The 22,005-nt window shown below is 38.4% G+C and overlaps 1 protein-coding gene across 1 annotated transcript; it reads left to right on the top strand.

The window, feature by feature from the left end:
- The first annotated feature begins 12,919 nt into the window (after positions 1–12,919).
- LOC142630287 (sm-like protein LSM8) lies at positions 12,920–18,340 on the top strand. The gene is made up of 6 exons (XM_075804270.1): positions 12,920–13,062; positions 16,811–16,908; positions 17,360–17,400; positions 17,486–17,560; positions 17,897–17,949; positions 18,077–18,340. The coding sequence occupies exons 2-6, from the start codon at positions 16,872–16,874 to the stop codon at positions 18,165–18,167; spliced, it is 297 nt and encodes a 98-aa protein (XP_075660385.1). The 5' UTR covers positions 12,920–13,062; positions 16,811–16,871; the 3' UTR covers positions 18,168–18,340.
- The last annotated feature ends 3,665 nt before the right edge of the window (positions 18,341–22,005 follow it).

Below are 22,005 nucleotides of genomic sequence, written 5' to 3'. Positions count from 1 at the left end.
TAAACAATATAATAAATTAAAGTAGTATAATTAATGACAAATAAATTAAAGCAATATAGTTTATTGTTACGCTAAACAACAATAATTAAATCAATATAATTAACCAATACATTATAAAAGACAAACAAATTAAATTATGTTAGACTAAATAACAATTAATAATTTTATAATTAATGAAACAACAATATAACAAATTATAATTTATAAAAAACAAACAAATTAATGAAACAAATAAACAACAATAATTAATAATTTTATTAATATTTCAAATAAACTTATAGTTTATTATTTATTCTTTTGCTAAAATTATGGACAAATATTTGATAAGAAAACCACGCACCCAAAAAAAAATTTCTGAGAAAAATTTTTAGGAACACCCTGAAAAAAATTTCTGGAGCCGCCACTGTTAAGAGTGCAGGATGATTGTCACCAGGTCTGAAACTTTTTTTTTGGGGTTAAATCAGCATTTCTTTGATTTGAATTATGAAAATGTTATATCTCATATTGATGGATTGATAGATATGTGGAGCCGTGGAGGAGTGGGAGAAAATAGTGTGGAGGATGAGGCAGTGGATTTACTTCAAGGATGGGTACAAGACCAAGGACTTGAGCTTCATGGAGAGAGTTTGGTGGGTCTTTCCCAAACTTTTTGAGAAGGTTATTGTTAATAAGGGTTTCAGGTCTGGTATTTTTGTGAGTTGGTTAATCAAACTTGTTTGTTATTATTATTATTAGTTTTTTTTTAATGAATTGGGTAGTGAAAGTTTTAAGCATATGCTTGCAGATTTTCAAGGCAACACCTCTTCTATCTGTTCTTTTGTAATGCTAATGGAAAAATGGTTCCACAATTGACTGGAAATGTAAGAAATTGAGCTGTTAGCTGAAGTAGATTTTGGTAGGAATTAGTGAAGATGGTGAGGAACTACTAGTCTTGGATTCCATTGAGAAAAGCTTTCTGGTGTTAGGGTTTGATCTCTCTCGTTGTGTCTCAATATTTCTCACGGTTGATTACTTCTTTATCTTCATGAATTAATGCATTTAATCTTTTTCAGGTTAACCGTAGGACTGTTCTAGGTGGTGAAGCCTAGGCTGTCCTGCATCACCCCAACCCCTTTTCCCCTTTTGTTTTCCTCTCTTCTTCTCACATTTTGATTCTTGTGCATTATAAATGTTTGACACGTTGTTTCATGCTACATAGGTATTGTTCTGTAATGGATACTTCATACTTAGCACTTAAAAAAACAAAAACTTTATTGTATTTAGAACACAAGAAACCATAGTCTGCAGTGATTTTTTGGTACTACTAAAAGAATAGTTGATTGTCGTGCATAGGGCATGATAAACTGCTGGAGAAATGCATGTAAGAAGAATATTTAAGAGAATAGACCAATATTTTCATCAAAATAACTTATACTTTCGTTTTGATTATGATGCAATATTCTGTTTATTAAGTGCTGAACGTTCTGGTTGGTATGGAAATGGTGTTTATGTTTTCAGGTTCTTAAAGAACATTTTGGTTGGTATTGAAATAAATTTGATAAAGCACAGCCATAAAATAATATTAAAAAAAAAGTAATTTTGTATATAAAATTCTTGGACAAAACAAGTATTTCTGGAATGGACAATTAGAGCAACATCATCAATGGAGTACATTATCAAGAGAAGGAGCCCTTCCAAATTAACGGTAGCTTGCTTTGATGGTTCAAGCACTTAAAAAAAGGGATGCTGGGAATATCTTGCCATAACAAGCATGCATAGTGATTTTTATCTTTTATTTTTAGCATTTGAGTGAGAATTTAAAATTGTGTGGCATTCTGTAGATTGAGGAGAAAAATTATGGTTTAATTTGTGTGAATTGTCTTGCAAAGCCTTTAAGGCCCAAATCATGGTTGTTACTCTCAAACTAATTTCAGTATTATCAAAGAGAACATCTCAGCACATCCTGACCTCGCAGTAGAGATGGTGAGAAAACGGTCAATAACTTTCGACTGCTGGTTTCCGGATGCACCAACTTCAGGGGGTCAAGCTTCCTCCCAGTCCACCCGTTAGCAGACTACTTCCCCTGTGTCCAAACAACAAAAGAAATGCCATAAAGGCGCGGGTAGGGCTATCACGCAAGAGAGCGCTCCCCTAGCCACCCATTTACCAACTCTTGCCTCAGGTAGATCATCTGTACTGCTAACTGGTAAGACTCCCCAGGAGAAACAACCCCCAAGCCAACTGGTCATAATCGGTTCACAAGTCACGGCGTCCTCCTCGGGTTCAGCCACCCCATGGGAGTGCACCTTCTAGCTGGGAGACAAGGCATTGCCCTCCAGTTCTTATGTTAGAAATTGGCGAAGTAGGGAGGGAGGTCAAGTATCTGACAGCTTGGGGCACGCCCTCCTACTCTCGGCCGACATGAAGCACTATGCCGGTTGTCAAGATGATGACTTGGTGCTCAAGTTGAAATGGCACACCATCGCAGTAAGTTCCAGTTCTTCCCTAGTCTTTTTAAATATCAAAAATAAATAGCAAGTGTTACTTGTTAGTTCGGAATTATTTTAACTTGGTTTTTTGGTGTAGGCCGCCCAACTAACCCATGTGGTTGAAGGTCGGCTGAAGGACGCTCAGGAGGACGCTGACAAAGAAAAAGCCCTTAAGCAAGTGGTCGAGGGAAGCCTCAAAGAGAAGGTCTTAGGGCTGAATGTGATGAAACGACGTGCTACAACCGCTGAGAGAGCATTGGTGCAGGCTGAGCGAAAGGCCACTGAGGCTCTTAACAAGCTCAGGGAGGCCGAGCTTAAGCTCACTAAAACTGCCAGCGTCCTCTCCGCCCGGGATAAGGAATTTTCCAATTATAAAGGGGGAGAAAAATCCTAGAAGCAAAACTACTACAGCAAGGGCTTCAAGCATGCCGACGACTCAGCGGGCCCTATGATCTTTCAGGCCCGGAAGTTCGGGTTCATGGATGGATGGATGGCAGCAGTCAATGCTATTAGGCTCCCCAAAGAATCCCCATTTAGGAAGGCTGACCAGGTGCCCTTGCCCGAGGACCCCGCAGTTGGCGTCCAAATCGAAAGGCAGGAAGTGGACAGTGGTGACAACGATGAAGGCAGCGAAAGCCCCGAATCCCGAGAGTTGTCAAGGCTAATTGACTCTCATGTTATGGTGCTCGATGAGGAGCAGCCAAGGACTGAGGCTTCTGCTTCCAAACAGATAGCTCAACCAATAGTGGCATTTGATCCCCTGCCCAGCAGCCCTCCAATCATCCCAGACTCCCCTATCGTAAATCTTGCGGCCACAGTGACCCCAGGATCTTAGACCCGGAGATACTTAAGTTGTTTTTTTTTTTTTTTTACCCATTGTTGTTCTCCTTATCTCTCTTGTTTTTATATATACAAGATCAAAACATTTGACTTCTATTTTCTAATGAATCAAGTTTATGTGGTACAAGATGTAGCCTTCTATTTATTTTCTGCATACTCCCAATATATAAGTGTGAATGTTCGGTACCGACTTAGGTATTCGGTTGCTATGCCAAATTTAAAAATTGCAATAAGAATTTTGTTTAAGTGTTTTCATTCGGCATTAACGTTTAAGATTTCAACCCGATGCTCGTTAGTTATCTGAGGTTTCGGACATCCAAAACTTAACGTCACAGTAATTAAAGCACAAATGCAACCTAATACTTATGCTCGGAATACGCCCTCATGGAAAGATTAAAATTCTCATTATCCCTTAAGAAGAAAAAGAAATGTAAGGTTTCCATCTGGTTGGTGATCGGGGTAAAACTGAGGCCAGACTTCTGTCCTTAGAGAAAATCCATAAGGTTTCCATCTGGTTAGTGACTGGGGTCAGGTCAAGGCCAGACTTTTGTCCTTAGAGGAAAACCATAAGGTTTCCATCTGGTCGGTGACTGGGTTCAGGCCAAGGCCAGACATCTGTCCTTAGAGAAAAACCATAAGGTTTCCATCTGGTCGGTGACTGGGGTCAGGCCGAGGCCAGATTTTTGTCCTTAGAGAAAAACCATAAAGGCACACACATTCAATGATGCACTACTATAACTTTGCACGTGGTAAATGAACTGAATGTTCACTCTATTTCATTATCCTTGCCACCTTACAACCGCAAGCGATAAGTTTTTGGGACACATTACATTTACTAATAATACTTCCTTAAGTTTTGAACATTCCATAGTCAAGGTAAGGATCTTTCCTCTAGGTTTTCTAGGTAATATGCACTCCTACTACAATGGTCACTCAATAAGGCCCTTCCCAATTCGGCTCCAGCTTGCCTACATTCTGATCTTTCATACTCCTGACGCGTTTACGCAAAACAAGGTCCCCCGACACAAATTCTCGAGGTCTTACATTCCTGTTGTACCCCTGAGCTAACCTTTGTTGATAATGAGCGAGTCGTATAGATACCATATCCCTTCGCTCTTCCAGCACGTCTAGATTGCCAATCAACCCTTCGTCATTGTGTCCTTGTTCAAAGTAGGCCACCCTTGGGCTTAACATCTTGATAGGTATTACTGCTTCGGTGCCATAAGTCATGGAGAAAGGTGTTTCGCCTGTGGATCTCCTCGGGGTTGTTTAGTAGGCCCATAGGACATTCGGCAACTCATCAACCCAGCCCTCTTTCGCTCCCTCTAACCTCTTCTTCAAACCGTTGACGATCATTTTATTCGTCGCTTCGGCTTGCCTGTTACTCTAGGGGTATGAGGGAGTTAAGTATCTATTGCTTATCCCAAGGCTACTACAATAATCTTGAAAGACCTTACTATCAAACTACAACCTGTTGTCAAACACAATTGCTCTAGGAACTCCAAACCTGGTGAGGATGTTTTTCCATACGAACCTTTTCACGTCCACATCCCTAATGTTGGCCAAGGCCTCGACTTCCATCCACTTTGTGAAATAGTCCGTGACCACTACCACATATCGGCAGTTCCCTAAAGCCCTCGAGAAAGGCCCAATTATCTGGCCCCCACTGGGCAAATGGCCAAAGGCTAAAAACTGAGTTTAGATTCCTTTCGAGTTGGTGCAATATTGGGGCATGCACCTGGCACTGATCGCACCTCTTCACATATTCCACCGCTTCCCTTTGCATATTTGGCCACCAAAACCCCTGAGTCATGGCTCGGTGGGCGAAGGATCTTCCCCCCGAATGAATGCCACAGACCCCCTCATGAAGCTCAGATAATAACCCGTCATTTTTGCAGGAAGGTAAGCACAGCAGGTAAGGTCCCCTGAACGAGCGTCGGTATAATTTTTTGTCATCGGATAGTCAAAAACGGTTTGCCGTCCTCCGTGCCTTCTTTGCTTCCTTCTTGTCCTCTGGTAGAGATCCGTCTGAAAAATGCTATATAGGGGTCCATCTAGCTCGGCCCTTGCTCCGAAGTAGCTGCTATTACCGTCTACAGGTCTATACTCGGTTGCTCTAAAGATTCTACCAATATCATTTGGGGAATCTGGTCACTTGAAGATGATGCCAGTGTGGCTAAGGAGTCTGCATGACTATTCTAGTTTCTCGGTATCCTGTTCACAGTAACCTTTCTAAAACTAGCGTGTATACTCTCAATCAACTTTAAGTACTAGTACATGCACTGATCCAGAGCCTTAAAACTCCCATCCACTTAATTAACCACTAATCTAGAATCTGAAAATACTTCTACCTCATCCACCCTAAGCTTGCGTGCCGCTCGCAGTTCGGCAATAGGGGCCTTATACTCGACCTCGTTGTTCGAAGCCTTAAAACCTAATCTGAGAGACTCTCCAACCTCATGCCTTCAGGTGACTCCAAGACAATCCCGACCCCTGAACCCTGTGCATTGGACACTCCATCAACATATAACTTCCATGGCCTAACTGTAACCTGGCATATAGTCAGCAAAGTCCCTGGCGAGGGGGCGAATTCTGTAACAAAATCTGCTAGTACCTGCCCTTTAATTGAATTCCTTGGCTTATAGCACACGTCAAACGTCCCTAGTCTCGCTCCCTACTTTGCTAGCCTCTTAGTGAAATCTGATCTTCTCAACAAGGATTGTAAAGGGTTCTCGGTCAGTACCTACACGGTGTGGGCTTGGAAATAGTGCGATAGTTTTCTTGTAACATGAACTAGGGCTAACACCATTTTCTCCAGAGGCAGGTACTGTGTTTCCTCATCCACTAGGATTTTACTGAGATAATGTATGGGCTTTTGGACCCCTTCATGCTGTCTGATTAGTACTGAGCTCACAGCGTGGTCGGAGACTGCCACCTACATGTAAAGGTCCTCCCCGAGCTCTGGTCGAGATAAAACAGGCTAGCTAGATATGACTTCAAATCTTCAAAGGCCGCCTCACATCCCTCCATCCACCAGAAACTTCCATTTTTTCAATAGTTGGTAGCATGGTCGGCACCGGTTCACTGATCTGGATACGAATCAATTCAGGGCAGTAATCATACTGGTGAGTTTCTATACTTCCTTGGGGTTGCTGGGAGGTCACAACTACTGAATCACAGTAATCTAGTCGGGGTTTGCCTTTATACCCTGAGTGGTTATCATGTAGCCCAAAAGTTTGCCAGATCCTACCCTAAATGAACACTTTTCAGTATTTAGGCGTAACTTATGTTGCCTTACTATCTCAAATACTTCCACCAAATCCCTCGCATGCCCTACACTCTCCTTGGTTTTGATCACCATATCATCTATATACACTTCAACAGTTTTGCTGATCTGGTCCCTAAACATTCGGACAACCATTCGCTAATAAGTGGCCCCAACATTCTTTAGTCTGAAAGGCATCACAGTGTAATGATAGTTCCCCTCAGACGTAATGAAGGAAGTTTTCTCCTGATCCTCGGGAGCTAGAGCTATTTGATGATACCCTTAGAAAGCATCCAAAAAGCTCATTCTCTGTTACCCAATTGTTACATCCACCAATTGGTTTATCTTTGGCACGGGGAAAGGATCCTTTAAGCACGCTCGGTTAAGATCGGTGAAGTCAACGCAAACTCTTCACTTGCCATTTTCTTCTTCACAACCACCGTGTTGGCTAACCATTCGAGAAAGAAAACCTCTTTAATAGGCCCTGCCTGTTTTAACCTCTCCACCTCCTTCTTGACGGCCTTAACATGGGGTTTCACAACTCTTCTCGGCCTTTGCTTTTCTTTGGGACTAAGAGGTCCACATTCAATCGGTGCATGATAAAGGCGAGGTCTACCTCAAGAACTTCATATGGGCTCCATGCAAACACATCCAGATTTCGTACTAACAACAACAAAATTTCCACTCAATCATCCGTCAGTAGGTTCTTCCCAATCCAAAAGTATCCATCGGAGTGTAAAAGAATTCTGATGTGGATTAACTCTTCCACACTGTCCATGCCTGCCGAGCTCTCAGACATCTATAATTGCTATAATGGCTCTCGATCAACTTGTTCCTTTTGCTTCATATTGTGATTTATCGTAACCATCAAACATTGCCTAGCAGCCTTTTGATCGGCCCGAACTACTACAACCCCATCCTTGGTAGGGTACTTGATCTTTTGGTGCAATGTTGAAGGCACTGCCCCCTTGCTGTAAATCCAGGGGCACCCGAGAATTGCAGCGTAGGGCGAGTACGCGTTAATCACGATGAAGTTCACCTCCACTTCCCTACCTTCAGTCACCACTAGGAGTTTAACTTGCCCCTCGGGTGTTACCACTTTTCCATTGAAACCCACCAGAGGGGCATCATATCCGCTCAGATCCTCTGGCTTTAATCCCAGTCCTTTATGGAGATCGGGGTACATAATCTCAGCCCCACTCCCCTGATCCAGCATGACCCTTTTCACCAGGAAGCCACCGATCATGCAAGTTATCACTAAAGCATCATCATGCAGCTGGGACGTCCCTTCAAAATTAACTTCATCAAAAGTAATCGGGACCAATGTTCTCCTCGGCTTCTTCTCTGGTCGATTCCTAGAATCCACTTCATATGCAAACGCTACAGTTAAAATTCCCTTATGCATGCTTAAGCTTACGCCCTTTGAAACAACATGGATCACCTTAATAACTCCTAATGGAAGGGGATGTGCCTGGTCGTTTCGACCTCCAAACCCTTGGCCCACATCCTCCCCCTTTGCTTAGCCAAAATCTCCTTGAGATGTCCTGCCTTCGCTAGTTGTTCCAAATGATCCTTAAGTACACGACATTGTTTGGTTATATGGCCCTTCTTTCTGTGATATGTGCAGTACAAACTTTGGTTCCTCTTCGCCAGGTAACCACCCATCTTACCCGACCATCAAAAGTATGGCTCATTCTTAGTGCATTTAAGGATTTTGTAAACGAGCTCTTTAAAAGTCAGATTAACTCCTTTGACAAGTCGACTCGGGTCCTCAACGGGGGCCTCGGCTCCCTCGTAGCCCTCTATTGAAACCTGTTGGGGCGATACTACTTGCGATACTATGAGGTGGTCGGGGCCTTACCCTTGCCCTGCAGGCGATCATCCTCTAACCTTTTAAATTCCTTGATCCTTCTCATCAGTTGGTGCATTCCCTCGGGCGGCCGCATGGTTAAAGAGTCCCTCAACTCTGAATCCTCAGGAAGACCTAACTGGAAAGTACTAGCAACTACTTGCTCATTATCGCTGCCTATCTCATTATAGAGCTCCCAGTATCTATTCGTGTAAGACCGGAGGGTCACCTTACTTTTCATCCTCATGGACAACAAGGCATCTATGGGTTGTGGTACTTTGCTGCATGTAATAAAGCTAGCGCCGAACTTTTGGTTAACTCCCCGAAACTCCTGATGGAACCCTTCTGCAACCCATTAAACCATCTCATAGCAGTTGGACTGAGACTAGATGAGAAAACCTTGCACATCAGATCAATCTTTTCGTCATAAATGGTAAACGGAAGGCGAGTAAACCGCCTCGAAATCTCTGTGTGCTCTATGTCCTCCGAGAAAGGTGAGCGGGCCGCCCTCTTCAACGCTCGGCTCATTGCATCGAGGGCCACATTATGATAATGATGTCGACCATGGCGGGGAGACTCACTATGTCACTCTGCTGTTTCGCAAGATCTTTCCTTTGATCTGTACGAACCACTACCTTGGGAGGACGCCTCCGGAATGTAATCATGGTCGAAGGACAAGTCATCCTACTCCCTTCTACGGCGCTGGCCCTTAAGCTCAATTTCCATATCATTCACCTGCTTTCGCAGGTTCTTTAACTCTTTTTCACGATCACCCTAACGAGATCGCTCGAGAATGTAAGATTCGGATCTCTCCCCTTGAGAAGATCCTTTGTCAAAATCCACCCTCGTCTCATGCCTATCTTGCATGTGCTGCTGCCCCCTTCTTCTCTCCCTCTCTAACTTTCTTTGCCCCGTGATAAGGCCTTAGAACGATTTCCCACTATAGAGTCCTCTCCAACCTGTGGGCCTTCCATAATTCTCAAGTACCAGACCAATTCGAAGCCCCCAATACGAGTAAGATCCCCACAGACGGCGCCAATTGTGGAAGACAAGGACCTTGTGTATGTGCAAGTACTTGGGCCCTTAACTTATTTGTTAGTGGCCTGAATCTCAATCCTACCTATGGGGCTCCAACTTAGACTTGGTTATCCTTCCTCGAACTCTAAACTCTCACCTTTTTTCTTACCTCCTCTCTCGTTTTCCCAGTTTCTCTCTTATCACTTTCCTTCCCCCTCTTTTTCCAACCCCCTCAAACTATGGCCTAGACCTCCTTTTATACCCCTCCATGAGTAGGGTGACCATCATTTTTATTGCCACTCACTCACATATTCCCACATCTCTTAGAATCCCAAGGGATCCTCACGAATTCAGAGGATCCCTTGGAACTTGTTCCAAACGCCGATTAAGGTTCGGTAGTGGATTCTTTTCATAACTATTGGCTCTCGGTTACCGGCCTCCTTCGGACCGCGTATAGAATTCCATCATGACTATTTCAAATCCCTCATTCCAAAAGGACCACTCGAGTAGGGCCGTGCTGAACTCTCAGTGCTCGGCTAGTGGTCGGGTTAAATATGAGGAAGCCCGGGGCAATCTTTCCGTTGTATCCTGGACTCACTACATTCACTGGGCCCTGGGCTTCGTATCGGGCTTTGCTTGTACGGTCGGCCCAGTCCATCAGGCCCAGTTCACCCACAATAACAATACACACACATGTAAAAAAAAAATTTAAAAAAAGGCTCTATTTCCTAATTATTAAATTATATAAAGTTATATTACATTTATATTGGAGACACAAACATTCACCCACATCATAATTTACACAAACAACATTATAACAAAAAATAATGTGCATAATCAATATTAGACACACACATATAATATAAATTTATAAAAAAGATTTACATTTATAATTCACAAATACTTCCTCTTCGGCTAATCTATCCTCCTTTTTTTTTTGCAACATCACCAACAGTATGAGAGGAACCCAATAGTTTAAAAAAGGCAAGTCCTCTTCTCGCAACATCACTGCCAGAGCATGAGAAAAGTCTATCCCATCACCAAGTCTGTATTAGCAAATAGCCAAAAAATAATCACGAATAGACTGAATCAATTGTGCAATTTAAGGTCACCAATGCCATAAATGAGAATTTTCAAATCTCATTGCACACACTGAGAGAGAGAGAGAGAGAGAGAGAGAGAGAGAGAGAGAAGATGAAGAAAAGTTGATAACTATAAGGTGGTAACGGCACAATGAAACCCAATGCCAAGAGCCAACCCCGTTGACCTCCACCTGTTGGTTACTACTTTGCAAATCCCAAAAGCCCACTACTTTCAATTTAAATATATATAAAATTCTATACAAAGGGCCTCTGTGTTCTAATGCTTACAATGAGAAGAGAAGAAAACAAAGAAATAGATCTTGGAGAGATTGATTCAATTTAGCACTTAACAGGAAACAATAAAGACTTTTCATAGCAGAATTCTTTTTTGGGGCTTTCAAAAGAGGAAAACATAAATGATCACTAGCTCATTGAAAAGAAGCTCATTAGAATTTGTAATGATGGTGCGCTTTGAGGGGCTTCTCTCGTACTGTAAGTGATGTTGCAGAAAAAAAGAGAAGGAAAGAGGTAAAGAAGATAGGATTGACTTGCTTTTATTTCTTAGCTGTTGGATCATTTGATTGCCAGGTCATGTCATTCATCAAAATAAAAACTGGAGAAAAATGGAAGGTTTAAACGGGAGAGAAGCTGGACTCTTTACTCTGTATTCTTAGAGTCGAAAATACTTGTAATAAGGCTGTGTAATATTTAAATTAGGGTGTGTAAAAAAATATTTTTAAGGATAAATTAAAATATTAAACTAACAAAAAAATATTATATTATATATATATATGAAGTTAGGGGGTTAATTTGAACCCTTGAATAGGCTGTAGCACTGCTCGACTGCCTCCTTGGTCTATAAAAGGAGGGAGTTGGCCATCAGTGAGTGTATGGAAAAGAAATAAAAAACAGTGAGCTAAGAAAGAACTAGGGGAGAAAAGCAAAGGGTTTAATAGATGTGTATTCTTGCTCTGAAATCTTTGTAAATAGTCTCTTTTACCATAAATAGAATCATTCTTAAAAGCAAAGGTTGAATCCATCATTGTTTTTCACCCTATAACCAAGGGGTTTTCCATGTAAACAACCATGTTCTCTGTGTTTACTCTCATTTCAATTTACTCAAAAACTTTGAATTAACCATTCACAAACCATCAATGGTGCACAAATGACCTTAGTAGTGCAAACTAGGTTGGATACTCTCTAATCTAGCCTCTAATCCCTAACTTCCATGCACACATTACTTACATCGTTAGAATCTCTCACTTTTTTTACCTTGTTCGTTGGAATCTATGCATTACTCTCTATAACTATATGCTTGAGAATCTCTTATCACATTTTTTTTATTGTGTAATGGGCTTCAGTTACAAGGAGAAATCTCTTCACACAGGCTATTACTGAAGATAGATTTAAATAGATCGATTCTTTCATAGGCTGAATTATTGGATCTCTACATTTTTTTTTTTACACAGGATATAATTTCTATTCTAGCCTAATCTAAGTATATATGTGTGTGAAACTCCCTCTTGGAGACTTGAACTCCAGTCCTTACCCCCCACACCCCACAAGCACTTATATTTGTGGAAGGACCACTGCATCAAGGGTATGCGGTGGTTCTACATTTTTAACTATGTTGGGCACAAGAGCAAATTGAAAACAAATTTCTTTGCATGCATGCATCACTTGTTTTACTATGTTGCATGTGAGTACATGAGCATCTTCAAAACCAATTGCTGAAGGCAAATTCTCTCGGCTTTGTAAAAGCCAAATAGTTTACTTGTTCTCTCCTAATTCAATATTTTAAACATTGAATTCTCACCCTCTCTCCTAATTTGGCAATGTAATTACTGAAAATTGATTTTTTTTTTTTTTAACTTGTCTCTCTCCTAATTTGATTTTTGAACACCAAATTCTCTCCGATCTCTCTTAATTAGAATCAAATTTTTTTTTTGTGGAGAATACTAAAGTATTTTTAACACACACATGGGAAGAGGGGAGAAGATTTTTTAAAGAAAGTTACAGTAGTGCATATCCAAAAGGGCCTAACTCTTAGATACGCAGCACAGACTTTAAACCTCTTTTACTCACACTCATTTTTCAATGTGGAATTAACCCACTAAGTAATTTGAACACACACACAAAGAAAGGAAAGAAATTAAAAAAAAAAAAAGTAATTTACAGTAGTATATATCCAAAAAACCAAAAGGACTTTAATTTGGCTTTCATCAAACGAAATTTGCTCTCATCATCTCTCTCACTCCCCCACAAATGTGCCTTACGACTAACTTTAATTTTTTGACTTAAACAAACCCGAACCCAGCCCAATGATGCTTTCTGTCCTGGGCCTGGCCCGCTATTATTAGCTCTAATATATGTATATATTATTCAGAATTGGTTTCTTCTCGCCCGTTAGCAGGCTTAGCTGTGACAAAAATCGAAAGGGAGAGAGAGAGAGAGAGAGTGCGTGTGTGTGTGTGTTGAGACTGAGGGGAAACTCGGCGCTGGGCAATTACTGTAGCTTTTTGCTCGCACGCAAAAGCAAAAGTGAGCTTCTTCTTCTTCTTCTTCTTCTTCTTCTTCTTCTTCTTCTTTATAGACACACTCTCTTTTCATTTTGTGTGTTGTTCTTCCTTATTTTATCTGGATTCTGAAATTTAGGTTCTTCAATTTCAAGCTTACCTTTTTATTTTATTCATTCATATAGATGAATATGATTTGTGCGTGTGAGAGAGCATATCTAGGGTTTATATAATGTGACAGACAGAGAGGTATTTCATTTTCGTTCTTTGTGAGACAAAATATCAGCCTTTCCCTAACACTTTCGACTTTCAAGTTCAACCCATTACCCATACCCAGACCCATACCCATAATTATTTTTATATAAATCGACATTTTCTATTTCTGCAATTCAAATAAAAACAACAACTACAAGATTTTCCTATACAAATTAAGCTTTGATATTTCAACTCCATACTATTTGTTCATGCTGTTATTGCCTTGGTTTCGTATATAAATTATTGGACTCAGGTTGATTTTACTAATAGACAGTAAGCAATTTTGCTTTGGTTTAGCTAATGTGCTATAGAACTCACAATTATAGTAGGATAATTCTGTCCTATTCCTATAGGCTATAATTTCAGATATTAGTGTACAACGCAGTCCATCGGGTAGTTTCTACATGTGTTGTAATGTATATAGTAAAAAGTATAGATTCATTTGGAAGTGTAGTTGTAATTTGAACCAAGTTTCATGTTAAAATACTTCTGTCTGTGAGTATATTATTTATTAAACCTCTCAAAAACTAAATCTGTCTGGGAGCAGATTTGAGTTTGTTAGCTTTAGAGTTTTTTTAATAAATCCTAGAGAACTGATCTTTGAGCTGAATTATTTAGTTGTAAATAGTATAGGAAAAAGTTTACCTCCAAATTTGGAGGAATATTCCATCAACCCACTACATGGCTATTGGTAAAATTATCCATATATACTTTTACTCACATGAACTATTTAATGAGTCATGTGACTTGTTAAAAATACATGTGGGCACCACATATTGGGTTGGAGGAGATTCCTTCAAATCGGTTTGGAGGAAAACTTTATCCACTAGTACATTTATGGGAGTTCATTCTTATATAATTACAACTTATTTTGACACATCAAACGAATTTTGCAAGAAGCCTGACCCGCAGGAAATTTAACCTGGCAGTAGCTTGAAAAGGCTGAAAAACTTTGTGGAATTAATTCCAGGCTTTGGTAAATTGGATTGACCTAGAATTTTACATGAGTGCCATGTGGTATTTGAATTTCATGCATGAATTTGGTTATGGCATGTTCCTATTGTTTGGTATCTGGCAGGCAGAGGGTTGTTACTGTTGCTGCCCCATTTGTGTAATTGTCTGATAAACCTTGAATGATGTAATTTTTTTAATGTTTTGTGAATCTTTGGAGCAAGTGGTGACTGTTTGATGCTTGTAAATGAGTTTCTTAAGTTAAGAGAGATCTTTATCTTTTGAGATTCAAGTTTTGAGTTTTTATTGATTATGAAGTTATCAGTAATAACCTGGGATTTTTAAGATAGGCATTGTAAATGCCCAAGTTTGAGCTCTTCCAACTTTGGGCTCTCGATTCTTTTAGTTACAGCTAAGGCGCTTGTAATATGAGTTTTTAATAGGCTATAGGAATTTTTTAAAAACTTATTATTCATTGAAATGAGATCTAGGTTTCAATTGATACATTTTCATGTGCTTTTGATATATGAATATTATTTTAGTTATATAAGAATTCTTACATAATTCCTGAAAATAATATTTAAAGAGTTTAGTGGATATTGTGATTTGTATGTTAATTTCAAAATTTTTGAGATAAAGTATGATGAAGATTTTATGGTTGAGTCTTTTAGCAAGCTCTAACCTCAATTAGTAAGGGGAAAGAGTATTAGCTTATCATGGAAATTTTTGTTTTGGCCACCAAGTAGCGAGATGCTGCCACATCCCTTGTTCGGTGACATCCAACCAGTGGTGGATGCCAACCCCCCTATGATTGATGAAGATTCCAACTTTAAGGGTTGATGATATCTTATTATGAGATACCCAGGAGTAGATGGCATTGTGAGGAGAGTTGGATGCATTACAAACCTTTACAAACTTATCAGAAAAAGTAACCAAAATATTATTTGATGAATGGTTTTGTTATCATAATCATGAGAGATATATTGTGAGAATTTAGATGAGAGATATATGGGGAGTCAGTAGACCTTCTTCATTGTCCCGTTACACATACCTTATGGACTCTTATGCTTCAGGCTTTTGGTATTCATTGGGTTATGGCGGAATTGTTATCTTGTGGCATTAGTGGCTTGGGAAGCATAACTCGAATATTTGGAATTTGATTCTAGAGTGCTTAATGTGGATTGTTTGGTTGGAACAGAATCGTCGCTCCTTTGAGAACATGGAGAAGACGTTGGATGAGTTAAAAGGTTTTAAGCTAGCGTAGTCTTTTTAAGTGGTCTCGTTGCTGGGGTTTTACTGATTCTTCGTCTCTTTCAGAGTTTATGTTTTCCCTTAGATTAACTTTTTGAATTCCCTCTCTTTGGTTTTGCTGTTTGTTTCATGTGTTTCTTATTGTTCATCATCATGAACATCTTGTACCATTCATTTTTTTTTTCTCATTAATATTAGTTCTCTGATTACCTATCAAAATACATACATACATATATATATATATATATATATATATATATATATATATATATATAATGTTGTTGCATTAACAAAAAAAAGAAAAAAAAGAATGAGGTTTACTGAGTCTGAGATCCCAAAAATTTTTCTAGCATGCACATTCACAAACTATGAAATGCTTCATTATACATATGTTCATAGTAAATTCCCATGTCACTTAACCATTATTGAGCTTTTTAGCTAAGGATGGTAATTTCTGCCCGTCCTGGCCAGAGGACAGGGCAGAGGTAAGGCTTAATATTAAAACTTGAGGCAGGTATGGGGTGGGGACATGTTTAATTCTCCCCTACCCCACGTTGGGTATGTTACAAATATCATTATATATATATATATATTTCAAATCAAGCCATATTAAGTTTTCTTTGGATTTTCTTTTCCCATCTCTCGCCAGCAAAGAAGTTATGAATGATTGATGGCCTGAGGAAGGCTGGATTATTGATGTTATCATTTGAGGCTGAGTCATTGATGGACAGTGTAAAGAAGGCTTTGGATTACTTATTTTCTTTTTCTTTTTATATTGTTGGTGTCTAATTAATTGAATCTATTTCATAAATACATTTCTTCATCTTCTTCTTCTTCCTTTAAAATTTCAGAGTTTGTGTGAACCTGGATGTTATCTTCCCAATTATATTTGATTGAAGTCAGTGGGAACATTAGTTGAGTTCTTGAGGAGCTTGTTTGGTTTAGACATTCTTACCTTTTTTTTTGGTATGGTTTTGCTCAACTCTCAAGTTGGTATGTATTTGTTAGGAAGTGGGAGCCATGTGCACAGACTACAACCTTTTTATATTTGATGGTTATCAAACCTTTTGGGGAAATTTTAATGTTCTGGATATTAAATAAAGGGCGTAGTATTTTGTGTACAAATTTAATTTAGTTCATGTTGATATCGAGTAAAACTTTAGTAGTAACATGCTGTTCATGCTTGCAAATTTGGATTATAGTTTGGGTCGTGACATTTATAGCGCTTATAATATGCTCCAATTAATTTATGTAAACTGTCTATTTAGGAACTTATGATCTTTTCTCTTTCTTTTTTTCTTTTTTTTTTTTTCCAGAAAATTGGTTCATAACCTATCTTGTAGAGGAGTCTCTCATATAGATTTTGGGAGCCTCAAAATGTCAGGTGGCCCTGGACTTGAATCTCTTGTAGATCGTAAGCAAATTTCTGATAAACCCATTTTATTGCTTCTGTGTTTCATGTATATATATGACAATCTACAGGGTGTTTTACCAAATTTTAGTCAAGGTATGAGTCTAGGTGTATTGAGGTGTAAGCTTTTCATACTTGTAACTTGGTGCACCTTGGCTTTTGAAGTGTGCCTAATAAAACTGTTGCTTAAACTTCTAACTTTGGAGCTTCATAGGATCCCACTTTACTCCTTTAGTCGTGTTTCAAAGCAAGAGATAAAATCTTTTCAAAACTGGTTAGTAAACTTTGTGTGTGCGAGTGTGCCTGTGCCTGTGTAAGACTGGAAAAGAGTGATGTAGACCTGGGTAGTTCTAAGTGTTTTTTTGTCCTGCACTTTTCGCCCAGATGGTTTGGGGCTTCATTTATTTATTATTCATTTTCTTTACTATATTTTTAAATTATTTCCTGTGTGCAGAAACAATTTCAGTTATCACAAATGATGGACGGAACATAGTGGTATGTTACATGATATTAGTCCAATGCTTGCTAAATCTTATGAATGATGTATTAATTGTTTTTACAAAGTTGGTTTTTCATTTAGGGAGTCTTAAAAGGCTTTGACCAGGCTACAAATATTATCCTTGATGAATCTCATGAGCGTGTCTACTCCACAAAGGTTTGTATCCTTACTATGATAAGCCTTCAGTTACAGTTTGTTTTACTCCTATGGTGTGTGAGTCAATTGGAGAAGGTTAATTTCAGAATCTAAAACATTTTATATAGTATTTTTTTTTTCCACTGGATTTCTCAACATTTGGCCAACCTGATAGAGAATTTTATTAGCTTCTTTCCGGTAGACATTCTTTTTGCAAGTGTATTCTGCTGAATTTGGAATTTCTATATATAGTTCACTGAATGGAACAAATTACACATTTACTGCCCCCCCCCTCCTTCCCCTCTCTCTCTCTCTCTCTCTCTCAAAATAACCTGACTTCACACTTCTGACTTGCAGGAAGGTGTTCAACAACTTGTGTTGGGTTTGTACATAATCAGGGGTGACAACATGTAATACCTTTAAACTTTCTTTTTATCCATTTTCTTTTTCCCTTGGTGAGAATTCCACACCCCCTCCCCCCCCAACAAAAAAAAAACTACATGCTATATTATAATCTAAATTCCTTGAATGTTGTAGAAGCGTAGTTGGGGAGCTCGACGAGGACCTTGATGCTCATCTTGATTTGTCAAAACTGAGGGCTCATCCTCTCAAGCCTGTCATCCATTAAAAGACTAAGAAAGGTGCAAAGTTGTTAAGACCATGTGAGTGATTATTACCTACAAAGAACATGCAGGGTAGTTTTCAAACGTTCTGAATATTCTATATGCGCATATTTGTAATATTGATAAAAGAGCTTTATGTCAATTTCTCCTAATCAAATGAATCATTTTCCAAGCCCCATTCAGTTCTCCAACATGATCTAGTGATAAGCCCATGTTGTGGATGCTTTGGAACGCTTTTGTTTTATTGGTAAGGCCCTATTTGTTTTGGGGGAAAATAAATGTGAAAAATATTTTTAGTGAAAAAAGTGCATTTTGAAGAAAATGACTTGTTTTTTGTTTGGTTGTCATTCAAAAAATATTCTTCTAGTGTTTACCAAAAAAATTTCCAACAATGGTGGTGGGGGAGGGGGGGGGGGGGGAGGAAAGTGGCAAAGATGGTGGCCAGTGGTGGGTGGTGAGCAGTAGCAATGGGGTCGGGTTGAAAATGACAAACAAGCGGTAGTGGATGTTGTAGATAGCGTTGAGGTGGTAATGATGGCATAAGGTAGAAGGGTGAGGGTAGTGGGGATGAAATCCATTTGTTTGTTTTTTTCTTCAAAAGTGGTTTACGCCATTAAAATAAGTGTCCTTTTGGTGTAATTAGAAATTAATCATGAAGTTGAATTAAAAATAAATAAATAGAAGAAGAAGAAGCAGAAGAAGAAGAAATTGATCATGAGATACAATTATATATGTTCACTAAATACAGCGGTGAATTCGTTCCCAAACCTTGTACGCACCGCCAGTGATATTCTGAGAGTCGGCCATCCCTTACCTCTTGCCTTGCCTTAACCACAAGGAGGGCATGCCTAAGGCAATATTTAAGTCCCACCATATATGAAAAACATTTTCGGAAATTATTTTATCCTGAAAAAAACAAAATTAAATGTGGTCTGACTTGATGGAAACAATTTATAACTGCCGGTCTTACACATTTGCTCAGATTTACAAGTATGCCATTGAAACTCAATTTCTATTTTAACTCAATTTTTTGAGTAATGAGTTATTAAAATTGAGAACAAAAGCTAAACCAAATAGATTTTCTTAGATGGGGCTCATGAATTTTGAGAATTGAGTGATGAAAATTGAGTTTTGAGTGTTGATTTTGCCTAAACCAAAAACCTACTATACAAATGATGCTTTAAATTTTGAATCTAAGAACTACTTTCCATTCCATACTTACATAATCATTATTGTCGCTGTTCTTGTTGTTATGATTAAAAGTTCTACATGAATAGATGCGATGAATTCATGTAAAGAAAGAAATGAACTCTTTAGCCCAAGTTCTACGATGAAGAACTAAAAACAAGAAACATGATAGAAATCATCACCAAATTGATTTGCACAAAACTAGACGCCCACAAATTCCCACGGGAATTTTTGAAAATTCCAATGGATATTGGGATAACGGTCACCTTTCAAATTTTAGAATTTGACCTCCTTAAAATTTAAAATTTATAGTTCATCACTATTAATAATAATAGTAAGGGTTAATTACAGTTTACTCATTTGTGGTTAGGCTCAATTTCATGTTATTTATTAATGGTTTGAAAAGTGTCATTTTATCCACTTGAAATTCTCTTGCCTCATCACTTTTACAATTAAAAACATTAAAAACAAAACAAAGAAAACAGTTTTTGAAAGAAGTATTTAAAAAAAAATATATTTTATATGTTTTGATTCATGTTGTTTTAAAGATTTTTCTTTTTCTTTTTCTTATTTAGTGCTCCATATCAAGTTAAGTAATGCCACCTTTTGTTAGACATGTAGAATCAAAAGTCAATGGACAAAAATGAAAAGTTTTAAGCCCATTTTAATAGTGTTTACCTGTGATTTGAAAAGTGCCACTTAATGCACTTAACGTAGCCTTCATGTGACAGTTGTAATCCATATCTCCCATTGTCATTAGATAAACATCTTTAGTATATAAGATACAATAGAAACCATATCTAAGCAACAAATCATTGAATTCATTCTCTCACTATCTTATAAATCAAATCTTTAAACCCAAATCTCATATCATGACCCAAATCTCATTCGATCAACTCAAGAATCAGTTCACTCTACTAATTGCAAGCAAGGAGATATACTTTGGGTAGCCAATCTTGTATCTAACAAGCATGTTTGTGTTTGAAGAACCCAACAATAGAAAGAGAGCAAAAAAATCCAATTTTCTGGATTGATTTAAATTTTTTGGGTTAAGCTTGTTGTCCTATTTCTAGTTGAGCAACAGACTTTTGTAGGTGCTCCTTCAATAGCAAGATTTCGACCTCATCGAAGCAAGTCCTTGCCTCATCAATGACAAGATTTCAACATCGTCGAAGCATATCTAAAAACATCAAACCAAAAGGAAATTCAAACCCTAAAAAAATTTGAAGCGATAAATCCATTATACTCAAAAAAATTCGAACCCAAATATCCATAAAACCTAGAAAATTTAAACCCACCATCCATTAAACCCATAAAATTCAAATCCACAAATCCAAAAAACTTGAACCCACAAATCCATTAAACCTAGAAATTAATTGATGGGGTTTGGGGCTCATATCAAGTATAAAAGAATTGGTTTGTGATTATGGGAATATAAAAACCCAAATCGAGAAAAAGAAAAGAGAGAATAGAGACAAAAAGTTAGATGCCAAAGCATTTTCCTTTGAGCTTAGCAAAACCTTTGATTTCTTTGGCTTTTTCAACCTTTTCTACTCCAAATCAAATTGAATTTTTTGTTTTTCTTTCTTTAGTGGAAATGGAGTCCCACTCAAGCCTTCTCTCTTTTGTAATCATAGCCCTAACCCTAGGAAAAAGGAAAAGAACTTGCATTGAAAATTGGGTTTGTAAAATTGCAGAAGAAGATGAAGAACTTGCACTGAACTTGTAGAAGAAGATGAAGATGGGCAATGGGGTTTGTGAAATTTTGATCTTAGGATTTTAGGATAATTGAGTCTCTTTAGGAGTTATGGATCCAAAGGAGGAGATGGAGGAAAGAGATATAAAAGATTATTGAAAATACATTTTTATTCTTCTATTTTACTATTTAAGGGGCTTCCCCTGTTTGGACCGAATTTTTTATTTGGTCTAATATACCCCTATAGCCTATATTTAAGTAGGGGCAGAACTTGGTAAAAATGCTTCTTTAACTCCTACGTAAAACACCATCTAAAAAATAGGACCACTCTCACGATTTCAAACTCAAAATGTGCTAAAATAACTAATCCCAAAATTCAACAATTAGATCCTTCATTGCCCAACTACAACCGTACGGCTCCAAATTTCTATCCGCTGCTTTTCTTATGCAACTAAAAACTATCTGCAATAAGGCTGTAACGTGACTACAAGGAAAAAATGTTCTTGGATTTTATTGAGAGAGAATGGACCAAGGGAGGCGAAGAATCAAAACAGAACACAAAAGGTCATTGTTTGAATATTTTTTTTCTTTCTTTCTTTCTTTTCCTTTTACAGTATGATTGTGTAAATTTTTAGGTCTTATTGTGTTTTGGCTATTCATTGTTTTACACTTTTACTATAGGCTTTGTTGAGGTCTAAAATATATATATAAGAAAAAAACATGATAAAAGACCCAAGGAGGTGGTACATTGGGCCAATCCGTGGGAAATAAAAAAATTGGAAAAGAAGAGAAAGATTGGGGCTACAAAAGAAAGAGGGATAATGGACCCGAGGCCCAAAAGGGAGTAAGGAGTCCATAGGAAAAACAAAGAGGGGAAAGAAAAGAATTCGGCCCGCCAAGACCAGAGAAAGAAAAGGAGCTGAGGAAGGACGCCGGGGGATTGCTTGGGACCTTTGGAT

Source organism: Castanea sativa, chromosome 4 (assembly GCF_040712315.1).
Source record: "Castanea sativa cultivar Marrone di Chiusa Pesio chromosome 4, ASM4071231v1".
NCBI classification, from domain to species: Eukaryota; Viridiplantae; Streptophyta; class Magnoliopsida; order Fagales; family Fagaceae; genus Castanea; species Castanea sativa.
The sequence above is the reverse complement of the archived record's forward strand: the minus strand, read 5'-3'. Positions and strand labels throughout refer to the sequence as shown.

Excerpts from the sequence above, each read along its gene's own strand:
- LOC142630287 (XM_075804270.1), top strand. The coding sequence starts at position 16,872 with ATGTCAGGTGGCCCTGGACTTGAATCTCTTGTAGATC. Across the intron at positions 16,909-17,359 it reads ACTTGAATCTCTTGTAGATC|AAACAATTTCAGTTATCACA; the intron begins GTAAGCAAATTT and ends TCCTGTGTGCAG. Across the intron at positions 17,950-18,076 it reads ATAATCAGGGGTGACAACAT|AAGCGTAGTTGGGGAGCTCG; the intron begins GTAATACCTTTA and ends TGAATGTTGTAG.